The sequence below is a fragment of the Athene noctua genome, chromosome 9, assembly GCF_965140245.1.
Source record: "Athene noctua chromosome 9, bAthNoc1.hap1.1, whole genome shotgun sequence".
NCBI classification, from domain to species: domain Eukaryota; kingdom Metazoa; phylum Chordata; class Aves; order Strigiformes; family Strigidae; genus Athene; species Athene noctua.
The window spans coordinates 20,545,115-20,558,635 of NC_134045.1; the positions used below are offsets into that span (position 1 = coordinate 20,545,115).

Sequence of the window (13,521 nt, forward strand, 5' to 3'; positions counted from 1 at the left end):
CTGCAAATACTGTGTGCGAATGTGTGTGATGCGTTCTCTGTGAAAGACTTCCCCCCCCCCCCCCCCCCCCCCCTTTGTTGTAGAGGGATTGAAAGCAATGAAAAGCATTATCATACCAACCCTGGGGAAAATACACAAACGCTGAATTTGGGTTAGTGGTGGCTGGTGCATGTCATAGTTTGGACCATTAGCAAGGAGGCATTGTGTTACATGGGCAAAGCAACAGTAGGATGTATTTGGTGGAATACCAGGCCACACAATGAAGTAAAAAGTCAGCATTTTATGTTTGTTACCAGTTTCTTGAACTATGTTTTAGGAAAATCTCTCTACTTTGGTAAATATTTAAGCTTGTGCAAAATATTAAGATACTAACGAGAGTTTGTTTACATTTGAAATTATGCAGTCCTCTTCCATAAAACAGATTTTAGGACTTGAGAACTTCAGCAGATCTCAGCCTTGTGAATTGGAATACCTCTTCTGTTTTGCTGTTATGGCCTATTTATGCTAAATTAATATTTGATTGTCTGCTGAAGTCTGGTGGGCAGCCCCAAACACCATATCCCTAATTCTATGCCCTTAGACCTTTCAGGTTCTCATATAAAAGAAGGCTGTAATCAAAGGAATAAATTCATGAGTTCTCTGTACAAAGTATTTTTAGCTAATGATAATCCTACTTGCAGTAAATGGTCCTCTTGGAATAGTTCTGTAAATGAATGGAATTTATAATCGTATTATGCTTTGGCACAGTACAACCTAGAGTGTTATGGCTGATTTTATTGTTCTTTAATATTAAATGTTTTCCTGTGGAATTTAGGACTGTTAAAGCAACATGAGGCCACACATTTGGGGACTGTATATTGTAGAGGAATCGAAGGCTCAGCTTTAGCTGTCAGGCCATTTGCCCAGCTGACACTATACAGACCCAGGCAGAGTGTACAGAATTAGCAAAACACCCAAAGGCAATCCTTGCATGTATCTAGAGAAAATGAACTCCTTCTCCATATTAAGATAGTGTCCTTGGTAAGTTTCTTTCTTTCTTTCTTTCTCTCCTTTCTAACATCACTTGCCTCTGTTATTTCTTCTTTCTCTTCCTGAAGCACTGTTAATTCTCTACGAAATTTCATGTATTCTTCACTAGTGCCCAAACTCTGTACTGTTCCTGTGAGGAGCTGCTGGTTTCCTCTCTTCTGTCACAGATGCTCAATGAGCAGCTGACAGGTCCTCTGCTGTGGCTGCTTATGAACCTTCTCTGAGAGAAGCTAAAGGAAGGATGAGTCCTGGCTGGTTGCTGGGACAACAAGGAGAAACCAGATCCATCACCTGCTAAGTAGTTAAATAACACAGAGTTTCCAAGGGAAAGACCAGAGACACAGGAAGAGCAGCCAACTTGGGCAATAACTGGTAAAGGTCTGTGTATGAATCCAGGGGAGCCTGTACATGAGAGGGAGACAAGGCTGTCTGGCCCGCAAGGGAGTGCCTCATGCAGCTTGTTGGCCCTTGTAAGGGAGGATCATGTAGAGCTAGAATTGGAAAGGAAAGACACTTCCCATTGCTTGATAGGTCTTACAGGTAAAAATTCTGTGCCTAACCAGACTGGTTCTATCCTCCCCTTTCTGCTAACTAGACATAAAGATTTCAGAGGGATCTGTGTTACTCTTTAAACCACTCTAATAATCTGTCAGTTAAGCCTTTGAAAATGTCAACAGTCTCGATCAAACAAATCATTCTCACAAAGTTCTCAATAAAACAGAAAACTGGCACTGAAATCACTACAGGAAGAGGTATTTTTATTTTTGCGCTGTTGCTTTAGTAGATAGAAGGTCCGTTCCCACTTTCAGCAAGTGGGAAACCTGTCCAGTTTGTTTCTAAATGTCATAGAAATTCCAGAACACTTTAATGAGACAATAGGCTCCCTGTGGGACTGGGAGTTTATAATTGTTCCTTTCTCATTATGCAAGATCATTATTTTAGCTGCTTCAGGCAGTTTATGAAAAAGAACTTGTTGCTTCAGAAATATTTGTGAGGTCCTTTGTTCTGGCTCCTCAGTCCCCTTCAGGAGGATCCTGCAACTTTTTCAATAAATTGAGTCAGCAGAAATTCTCTAGGACCTTTACTTATATATTGCCTTGGTTTATTTATGTGGTCCTATTTTTGTTTATGGATATTTTTGGTAGTGAGGTAACTATAGCAGTTGTCTTTCCATCTGTGACTGGGATATGATTAGTGTGTGACAGTATACTTTAATGTCTCACAGGGTGCTTTAGATAAAGTCAGTTTACTTATTTCCAGAAATTCCAGGGGACATCAGAAGATGATGTAGAGAAAAAGGAAATGTACCAGGATAACTTATGTTGAAGAAAGTCTCACATAACTGTCTGTTACAGAGACTTGAATCCTGTTCCATATACTAAGTGTGTACCCTCCCTGCCACCCACTGAGCTGAAAAGTCCGGGCATCATACGATCTTCCCTGTTCATGGTAGGAAATATTGCTAGTTGTAGGGAAGCAGCTTGTTTGTGAACCAGGAGGAGAGAGGGGGACACTCACAAACTCTGCTTCTGACACTGTTGGTACACGGTAGCCTTCCATCTGAAGAGGACCTGCTGCAGTGCTTAGAACGGGGTTTTGAAAGGAGAGATTGTATTTGCTTTTGTTTCCTAGGGCTGGCTGTTGATTTTGGTTGTTTGGAAAGGGGGCTGCTTTGGGGGGTGGTTTGGTTTTCTTGTCTTCTTTCCCCCTTGAGACAGGGGAGTTTGAGAGACTGAGTCTCAACTCTCAACCTGGACAGTGAAGCAGGCTGGAGAAATTTTAGGGGCCTTCTGGGAAAGCATGGTACAGGCTCACAGTTACATTGATTCAGTCAGACTTGACAATAAATTAATACCTTACAAAACATTCTGTTATCATTGCTTGAGCTGCTACTGACCAAGTTCTAACAAGGACAACAGTTGCTGTACGGCCCTTTTAGGCCTCTGCTTAGCAGGATGCTTAACACTCCTGCTTAAACCATTGTATTGAGTGGCAGGGCAGGTTGATAATTTACAAAAAATATAACTGTGTAATACAAAGAGAGTTTAAATGCTTAAAGCTATGAAAATGTTTAAGCATTCCTCTGAACTGATTGCTAAAATAAGGAGAAAATCAGCTAACACTGAACTTCAAGAACTTCATATTATCCATACATAGAAATTAATGCTTAGAAATATGAATTTGCAAGACCATATGACTTACTGTAGGATATATATTGGCCTATTTTAACTGTAAAATGCTGTAATTAATGTTTGAAATGTCTGTAAGACAATGACAGAGTAGCTCCCTTCACAAATATACTCCCACATCTTTTTTTCAAGTGAAGCAAAGTGGCAACTGAAGAAAATACACTGAGAAAACTGAGCAGTAGCATGCACCCTGCTGGGACTGATCTGCTGTATGAAGCAATTAGTTCTTTAAAATGAAGGTTGTTTAAGTCAGTGCATTAGGTACAAGTCATAGCACAGGCTTGTATGAGATTATAAAGTTGCTCATAAAATTCTTCATGTAAACTTGTAAACTGTATCCTGGATTAGTTGAATTAGTATAAATACAGGACTGTTATATAAAAGAAAAAAAAACAACAAACACCCCCCCCCAAAAAAAAAACACAGAAAAACACCCCAAACCCCCCCCCCCCCAACCAACCAAAAAAACATGAGGCAAAAAAACCTTAGGCTCTTCTTTTCTAGCTTTAGTAAATCTTGTCTCTATCTTTATGATATCTACCCAAAAAATGAATTCTTTCAGGGATTTAGATTTGTGAGAGACAGCCATTATGCCCATTTGCTTATTTGTTTGCTCTTTATGTACTTCCTATTCTGAATTTTAGTTATTTACCAGGATTGTGTGAACACTTTGATTTCATCACTTAACCCTTCAGATGTAAAGCAGAATTATTAGCCAATTCTTTAGCATTTCGATCTTACAGATGTTAAAATTAAGCTGCCTTTCATGCGGAAAAATTGATTGCTACCCTGAAACTGTGATGTGACCTTCCCTTTCAGGCTCAGCAGCAGAGGAAGTGCAAGCAGAGTAAGTTACAGATGCAGCTCTCATGTTTGAATTTGAAGGGTAAATCTGACTTGGCAACAGATATAGGTCATCCTGGCAGGATTGGTTACTGCTTGGCAGGAACCCTCTCTTGTATTGTGTCTCCCTTGCATAAATTGCAAATATTTGAGGATGTGTTCCAAACTGAATCACTGAAGTGGTGATGTTTTATATGACAAAGAACTGGCACTCCTTAGTAAATCTAGTCACCTGCTATCATAGGCATATAGGAACCATTTCAAGAGAATTACCAAATTTCTTCTTTAAAAAGTACATAATGTTTATGCCTTCAAATTCTCTCTGCTCTCTCGCTTGGTGAGAAATCTTTCTCAGGTTCCAGACTTTATTTTTGGCCAGTTAATGTATCTTTGTTTTGCTGGTGTTGTCCATTAATTAAAATTAGCTATTCTTTCCTCTTGGGGCACTTCTTTCAGGTCTTTTTGGTAGGATGTATATGTGTTTATGGCTAGAACAAGCTCAGAATCAAATCTCTCCTTGGCCTGTGTTTTTCAGGCTGAAAGCAGGTTGGTTTGTTCATAATGCTCTAAGTCTGTCTCCTCAGTCATCCTACAGACACTGGTCCAGGCTGACACATACACATTTCCTGGGCTCTAAGCTGGTTGGCAACAAAGCAGCAGTAAGCTGGTATGAAAGCCAGAGCCTTTTAAAACAGGTCTCACAGCATCCCTGATCCTTTTAAATATTGTATGGGTAGACTGAATTTAGGTCTGTCTGCACCTAGCAGGTAGGAGCACATTAAATAACACTCTTGTGTTTGAGTCAGTCCTTCCTGAATGTGAATAATCAGAATTTACTCTGCTCTTGATGGTCCTGGCCGGCATACTGTACAATGGCATTAGGATTTCCCACTCTGCTGAAATCTTTACCCAATACCTCCCGGGACTGCACCTGCTATTTTCATAGTAGCAATTCATAGCCGTTCTGCATTTGATGAAGTGCTTTCCTCTTATTTCATCTCCAGCAGCCAAGGAAGGGGATAAATCAGCTCACACAGAGCTCTGGGTAACCAGGTCTAGGCTGCATTAAGTACCCAGGCAGTCTCAGTTAAAGCCAGACATGGTATCTGAACGCTGAGCTGCCCCGGGCCGCTGAACGGCTCTAAAGCAGCGCAGGAGAGTCCCAGTGCCATGCCAGAGTCTATTTCCAGACACTGCCTCAGAGCATAATCTGTTAATCAAACACAGAGGCCTGGCGAGTCATACACAAAAAGCAATTTCCCTGACCAAAGCAGGCTGCAGTCTCTGAAGGCCTCCGCAGCCCTGTGCTGCCCAGAGGACGTGTCCTTCCCTGAATCCCCTGCTGAGTCATGTCACAGATGGGCAGTGCTTAACTCTTCTTTGGCTGTTCTACCTTTTCAGATAAAACTTGTATCCTCTGGGCAAGGATCTCAGTTGGAGTATGTTGGTGTAACTCCACTGAGCGGAAGAGGATTTGTACCAAATGGAGATTCAGCCCTGAGTTTTAGATACACCTCAGCTGCACAATTTTGCAATGGAGTAGGAAAAAAACCCACCCTGCTAATTGTTGCAGAAAACAAGAGAATTTGAGGGTAAAAGAGATCATTATCTTATGGTGACTCTTTCTTCCCCTCCCTCTACTCCAAGACTTACTTGTGATGCGCGGAGTGTAGCAGATGCTGCCTTACACTTGTTCAGGAATTACATTTCAGTTTCTCCACTCCTTGTTCACCTTAGTGTTTGGTTTCCAATTTCCTCTGCTGTAATTGGAAAAATGACACCTTCAGGAGATGGAATGTTGTGTATCTGACTTCTCCTAACACTAGAGAAGTTTTCCTTGATGCCAGGAGATTAGTAGATGTCTTCTCTTGCAGTTTTCTTACTATGTGTACTTCATACCACCTTCCGATGTGGTTATGTGGCATCAGAGCATTTTGGAAATGTGGATTCTTCTCACGTTCAGTTCCAGACAGGTTTCTTGTGCAAGATTAAGTCTGAATGACTTTTTAAAAATGCTGTAGCACCTTTGGGCTGCAAAAATATATCACAGAAATGGTAATTTTTTACTGATGCTGTTGGTTCTAATAGATGCAGTTTTGCAGGGTAGTATCTTTTAGATGGTTTGTTCTTTCCTGCTGTAAAGCTGGCCTCAGTTTATATAATAGCTAAAAAGATGCTTTCTTGAAAGTATACTGATCTATAACTGCTGTAATTCAGTGCACAGCTTGCACATCAGATTGAGGTCTGGCTTGTGCCAGTAGGTCAGACCCTTTCAGAAATGTGCTAACTTATACCCCTTACTTGTATTTCATCCAGTTTTAAGTTAAAAATATAAATAGCTTATTAATACTATGGTTTTTTCATACCTTGACTTTTAAATGTCAGTGACTTTTCTTACTTTGAAATTGTTTAAAAAATTGTTTAAATGCACAGAACAGTCTATTTCATTTTTACTTCTTAAAAATCTACTTTTATGTGATTATCTCAGTACCAGAAGTTTCCAGTCCTGCGGTTTTAAACTTGGGCTTTAGAGCAAAGGGATATAAAGAAATCTCAATCTTTTTACTGGATCTAAAACTACTATAAGAATATCCATTTATAGTACAGTCTGTAATAATCATATGTGTAGATTAGGCTCAGCGTACTGGTTTTATAAATTGACAGAACACCTTGAAAAGGAATCCATCAAACAGGCTTTGAGGCTAAAGAGACACAAGACTTCTATGCCAAATCCAGTTTTAGGAGACATGCTTCATTTCCACAAAACGCAGATCCAGGTTATTAATTTCTTTGAGAACTCACTGTGTAGAGTACTGCATGATAAGTACTGTATAAAATATATGTATTTTAAAGGAGATTAATTCCATTTTAAGGGAATATTTTGTAACCAAGTCTGTCCCTTCAGCGAAGCAATTGATCATTTTTTTCAAAGACTGCTAAATCCTGTTAAAGGTAAATTTAATTGCCTAAGTGAGAATTATTTTTTGCCACTCATTAATTTTCCCAGGTTCAGGAAGCAAGAATCTAGTCAGTACTTATATGTAGAAATTTGCATGATATATGAAAAGTTAAATGTGTGAAGAGTTTTATTTTCATATTTTAAATCATTCCTATCTAATTAAACACCCTCTTGGAAGGCTTTAGAGTTCATAGGCTATTTCTGATTATATGGTGCCTGTGTCCATATCCATGTGGTCTCCACAGTGAAACCTGGTAGCAGAGATGCTGTGGTTTTGTTTTGGGAGGGAGGAAACAGCCCTCTTGTCCCTGTCTACCACAGAGCAGTTTTTAGGAGGGGGGTGGCTTTGGAATCCAAAAGACAAGACAGGAGTTGTGTGCCCCCGTGATCAAAAGGTGCTTTCTGCTGAGAATGTGTGGGGGAACAGGAACCGCATGGATACAGCATCAGCCCCGGGAGGAGGATGTTCTTCCTTCCAGCTGCAGAACCCTTTGTGAGCTACGGACATTCCGAACACTGGGGCCTCACATACTCACAATTAAAATGTATAGCCCTCCAAACACTAACTACTGATGCAGTGGTAGCTAGATGACTTGAGGGATTAGCAAAGAGATTTAAGAGACTTGCGTAGCCACAGTGCTGTTTTGGAGCTTAGTTGAATTCCACAGAAATTAGAGAAAAGTTTGAGTTCATAGGTTGCGTTCAGTTCTCCTGTTTTGGTAGGGGAAGCATGAAAAGTCCATTATCAGCCTTTATTTCTAGATTTATTAGTATTTGTATCTCAGAATAATTTGCACAAAAATAAGTACGCGTCAATGTCAAATTAAGATCTTCAGAAAGCTGTAGAAGAATGTTTCATGGAATTGCCTCAAAATACTTCAGTGATGTTGTTCATCCAGTTATAAACGTACTGGTCATATGAGTCAGTTTTAGGCTTTAAATATCTACAGAAAGCTGAAAAGTATTCTGATCTGGGATTTTAGATAAGCTTATCTCTGTGGGGGGAGGGAGGGGGGTACTAACGAGTTTGAGTCAGGAGCGAAATAGGTTGTGTGCATCCTGGGCTTTCTGTGCACTTCTCCTGTGCATCTGACTGTCAGTTTGTTAAATGTTAATCATTTTCTGCAGGATAAAAATCAACATGTTTTCTACTCTCATATTTGACCTTTTAAACATTCAGTGTTTTTGATTCAGGATATATTCATTATCCCTTGTCTTCCCAAGTTAGATGGAAAACGCAGAAAACTAATTAGAGAATAGATCGATAACGTTAGAATTCCACTGAATTAGCATACATTATAAACCCCTGGTTTACCTGAATCACTGTGTATGATGGTTTTCTGGGAGACACAGCAAGTGAGAAAAGAGGATTGCTTGTGGAAATGACTAAGAAAAGGAGAAACACAAAATCCTGATTAGTTTTTTTTCTTGTAACTTTGTTACAATATTTGTGGAGACTAAAACCTAGGCTTCGGAATGAGACAGTAACTAATAGAGAAATAAACTATTGGAGGAGTGAAACATTTTCTGCTCCCTGGAGATGTTGCGTCTTGTGAGATGAGGCCTCTCAGGAATGGATTTTCCTATGATTTCTAAGAGATTAGGGATTCCAACCCAGGAAAGTGGTGGATGGTTTTAAAAAGAAAAGGTCACTTATGTTTGGTATTGGATTACCAAGCTCCGAATCAGCATTCATACCTGGATCCTGCTGTAAGTTTCTGTGAGCTGTTGGACGGTGTTCAATTTGCTGTGTTATTTCATTTTCTCATCTGTAAAGTAGGAATGAGAATGCATCCCTCCTGCTCTCTTCTCTGTGTCTATTGGTACCTGCCCAAAGGATCACATGAACCGTGACTTGCTGTCTAGCTATTTACTAATTAATCCTGTAGGAAACTAATCTAAAACTCCTGGATACCACCATATATAAGTAATAATATTGTTTTGTCTTGCACTGTTCATCTCGGAGGATTGTCAGTAGCAGTTGCATTCCTCATTATATGTGAGGATGCCAAGACCCCCAGGGTATGCAGGGTTATCTAATTATTCTACTGTAAATAAAGCCCAAGCACTGGTTACTGGTATTCACATACTAATAATCAGGGTTTCTGGTTGAAATGAAATGTGTTTATCCATGGATGATTTTACTGGTCATGCATACAGTTTACAGATCACAATCTTTTCCCTGTAAATATAAATAGAGAATCTGCTGAATTCTTTCAGACGTTATTTTTAGAATGACAGTGCCATTTCTTGCTTCTGGGCATATCTGTGTAACTGTGCTAGCTCCAGTGGAATAATGTGGTTACGACAAGAGGCAGGATGTGGCTACCAAAAGCCTGTCTCCATTTGTTAGTGTGTTAAGAGTAAAACAAAACCCGCAGTTGTAAAAAGGTGACCTGTTAGGATCTTTTTTGAAATCTAGATGGCTCAGCATTTACGCAGTGCTTCCCCTCTTCTCTCAGCCCCATGAAATTTGAGGTTAAAACTTGCAGAAGTTGAAGCCTTCTGGGCCCCAAAACTGGAAAGTCGAAGTACAGGCATTGGAGTGCACAAACTCTCTTAATGCCCCAAGTCCTACCTAAACACCAACATAGCATCTGATCGACTCCACTGGATTCCTGCCCAGACACAGGAGGGGTATACTGGGAGAATGATTTTCCTATGCATGCTCTATGCCATTTTATGACCCTTGCTGTTAATCGGTTTTTGGTGTTGGGGCACTGACATAAGCAGACCTGTTAGTGTGACTCAAGGCTATTTCTGCATTTTGAAATTATTGTTATTAATAACAGAGAAATCAGATTTGCTTACTGTGCAGTATTTATTATATCAAGTTGCTGTCTGCCACTGAAACCATAAGAAAACGTGGTCGCTTAGGAATGGTAGGTTACATGCTGTCTTGAGACTGACTGCACTAGACCTTCTGTATTAGGACTTCAAAAACCTGAAGCATAAAAGCTGTGTCTGAGTACTAGAGGAGCCTAGTGCCTGTACATTATCAGCCAGAACTTCTGTTCTGGTGACAGGTGCTTCAGGGCCTTCCCCATGAGCAGAGAGAACTGGAATCACGTTGCAGAAGCAGTCCACACTGTTCTGAGGTGTGAAGTGCAAAGTGTGCTGCTGACGTTACTCAAGGGACTCTGGGGAAAATGCACATAGGATGAAAGTAGCAAATGAGAAATATTTCTCTAGCACTCTGAGTAATCACTTTTGGTGGTCCTTATAAATTAATGCTGTTTCCGTAAATTACACTGCCTTTGTTAAAAGATCAAGAAGAACTGTTTTCCAGTACAATTTTTGATACATTAAATAACTTTTGTCCTTGCAGTTGCTTTCTCTTCAGAACATCCTTTTGATTTAAGTGCTTTTTTTTTTTTTTCCCCCCTGTGGTTGAACTGCATTACACTGGTTAAGAAACTAGTTTGGGAAGTCCTTGCACATGTTTGGGTTTGGATTTCGCTGTGTCATGAGTGAATTGGCAGCTGTGAAGTCTGTCAACCAATTTCTATGTCAGTGAACTAATATAATAATGTGTTTGCAGGGTCAAGCTGTTGCTCAGCTCTGTTCAACCATTCCCAATGTTACTGTTTTTGGAACAGCTTCATCTTTCAAACATGAAGCCATCAAAGATTCAGTAACTCACCTGTTTGACAGAAATGCAGACTATGTTCAAGAAGTAAAAAGGTAATCTTTTATTTTCCTGAATAAGGTTTGTATAGTATTTGGCAAAATACTGTGAAAGACACCAGGCTGATCATATTTATGGGAAGAGATCACACTTGTGAATTTGGGAACTGTGGTTTATTTCAGATATTCCATCTGTCCACTACAAGGGACAAGATAGTGAGCATTTCCATTGACAAGCAACATAAGCTTTGTTAGTCCATATTCATATTTGGACATCTGTTCTGAGCAAAGGAAGTGAAAAAGAGTAAAGGCCTTAACAGAAGGATGTACTCTGCTATTATCTGCCTATGTAGTAGCTCACTGTAATGCACTGAGTAAGAAATTTTCAGTGGATCTGTAAGTTATCCAGGTTTTGGAGTTCTCTGGTGTGTTTCTATCTGCCTGGGTTTTTATCCTCTGCCAGGGATTGATATCAGAGCACATGATGTCTGTTTTAATTTCAGATCCTTAGATTTTGTTTGTTTGCATTCAGATTAGAATCATTCTGTTACCTTTTGAAGTCATCATGTGTATTTCTATTTACATGCTTTCAAATACTTTGTTTTCCAGTTTGTCTGGTTTTAGATATTGATGTTGATACAGGTGGCAAAACTTCAGAATTGATAAGAAGAATCTTAGTAAAAAATGTCCTTTTGATTTTACTTGTCAGACAGATAAGAATAATGTTTTCCCCTTCATCTTGTATCTGTCAAAATACTAGATTATGTAGCTGGGCATAAACCAAGATATTTCTCAAAGGGGCACCCCAAGGTAGTACAGTTGACAGGCTTCCTGTCAAACTTCTGCATTCCTCAGTGTCATGCAACGTCTCAAAGTCTCTCAGTACGAGGGTTACTAGCCCTCAAAGAGGCCCTTCAGTATACAGCAGGCTTCTGTCTGAGCTGTTAGCAGTCCAGACTGGTGTTGGAGCTGAAAGCAGGGTGTCTTGCTGCTGTTTCTGGAGCACTCCCAAAGGCTTAAGAGAACATTTGAAGCAATCAATCACAAAGGACGTTTGATATCAAAGGAAGGCTTTTCCATATAGGAAGTTTTACCACAAAAGATAAGACTTGTCCAGCAGATGACACCCCTACCATTTTCTTACAGCTCAGAAGAATTGCAGCAAATTTTTCAGCCCTCTGATAGCCTTTCTCTTGGGGAAGTGTGTGTGTGTGTATATATATGAGTGTTTTGCTGCCCCTGGAAAATTGCTATAGAGAGGTAAAAACTGAATTCTAGCAATTCTCACTTCATGAACACTAATTTGGCAAGAAAGAACACTTGAAAACGTTAGTCAGAGTTCAGCACCAACCTTGGCAGGGTATGTGGATATGTGATGTGGGAGCAGATACAACAGAAATCAGTGCTTTAAAAAAAGGAATAAAGCCCCTTTAACTTCTGATAACTTTATGATTGCAGATAACATTGACTGCTTCTGCCCTTCATCAGGACAGTTCTTTTTGGGGCAGTTCCCTGACACCACCCCGACTCTGTGTAACTGACTACTGAAATCAAAAGGAGATCTGGTTACAAAGGGTGGAATTCTCCTCTGTTAAACAGTCTGTTAAAACCCCTTTTGGTGATCCTACGTTTTCACAAATATTTTTACCTCACAGTAGACCAGAGGCAGAGGCAGAGAACCAGTGTGTATAAAAGATAAAATGTAGATGCAACAAGCTAGTTTGTTCTTTTTCCTGGTATAGAGGTGCATAGTATTAGCACAATTGATAGTCCTCCTTAAAAATCAGAATTGGCATCCTGTAGAATGTGCCAGTACTCTGATTTGTTGCTCAGATCTGTGTATTTTCACTTTGCATTGAAAGGATTAGAAAAAAACCCATAGTGGTAATTCTGAGACTGCTATAAAGACAGATTGTCTTTCTAAGGAGGCAGTGGAGGGAATGGTGTAGTTGTTCTGTTTGCTGTATATTAGCTGTATACTATTCTGCTTAAGATGTTTGGCTGGCCAGCAGGGAGGACAGCCAGCCTGCATTTGCCTGTTGCACACTGGGTTGGGGCGAGTCGTAAGGGAAGGGGAAGGCTCTTCATTTCTTGAGGGTTTGTGAGCACGAAAGGGTGGGTCCCTGGTTGAGAAAGTGTATTGATAGGAACCTACTTTATTGCAGGTAACTGGGGTATTCCAGGGAAGAGCTTTCACCAGGGAGCATTTAAAAAAAAAAAAAAAAAAAAATCCAAAACAAAACACCAAACCACAAACAAATGAACAACAACAAAAAAAAACCAGAGGTGATAGGAATGTGGAAATGTTCCTAGGGGATGAGGAATCAGTTCAACCGTGGAAGCCACTGAAAGCTGTTTGATTGCAAAGTCATTATTCATTTACAGTGAAAGCTCATTCAGTGGCCTGAATAGAAACAATTTATTACCCCACATATGGCAGCAGTATCAAAGTTGTCCGATTTTGTTGCTGTTTGTAACCAGTGGGTGTCTGAGTATCACCTTTGTTTTGTGAGGAAACAGAAAGATGCATTGACCTCTGGTTGCAGTTGTACCACTGCAGAAGGCGCGGGCATCAGGGGCTGAGTGTTCCTGGGCACTAAGTGCTATTGACTGCCCCTTAAACCTTTGACAGTCTCCAGGCTGCAATTTTCTTCTAGTGTCTGCACCAGTTATTTGCATAATTGTTTAAGAATATTAATCAAGAATTTACTGCTGCTTGGCTGTTGACTTGGTTAGGAGGTAGGATATTAGACTTAGATCAGACTAGTGATAGGACTTTGCAGGCTGATGTTTTGCCAGGAAAAAAAGAACTAAATCAGGATATTTGGATATATTTTTTTCTTCAGCATCATATTGACATTGCATTCAGAAAGC

At 40.0% G+C, this 13,521-nt stretch overlaps 1 protein-coding gene across 1 annotated transcript in view; it reads left to right on the forward strand.

Annotated features, from left to right (window-relative positions):
• The window catches only part of VAT1L (vesicle amine transport 1 like), a 63,020-nt gene that overhangs the window by 11,439 nt on the left and 38,060 nt on the right, over positions 1 to 13,521 (forward strand). Inside the window, exon 4 of the mRNA XM_074913562.1 lies at positions 10,562 to 10,704. Within this exon, the coding sequence (XP_074769663.1) occupies positions 10,562 to 10,704 (143 nt within the window). The remainder of the gene's footprint in view (positions 1 to 10,561; positions 10,705 to 13,521) is intronic.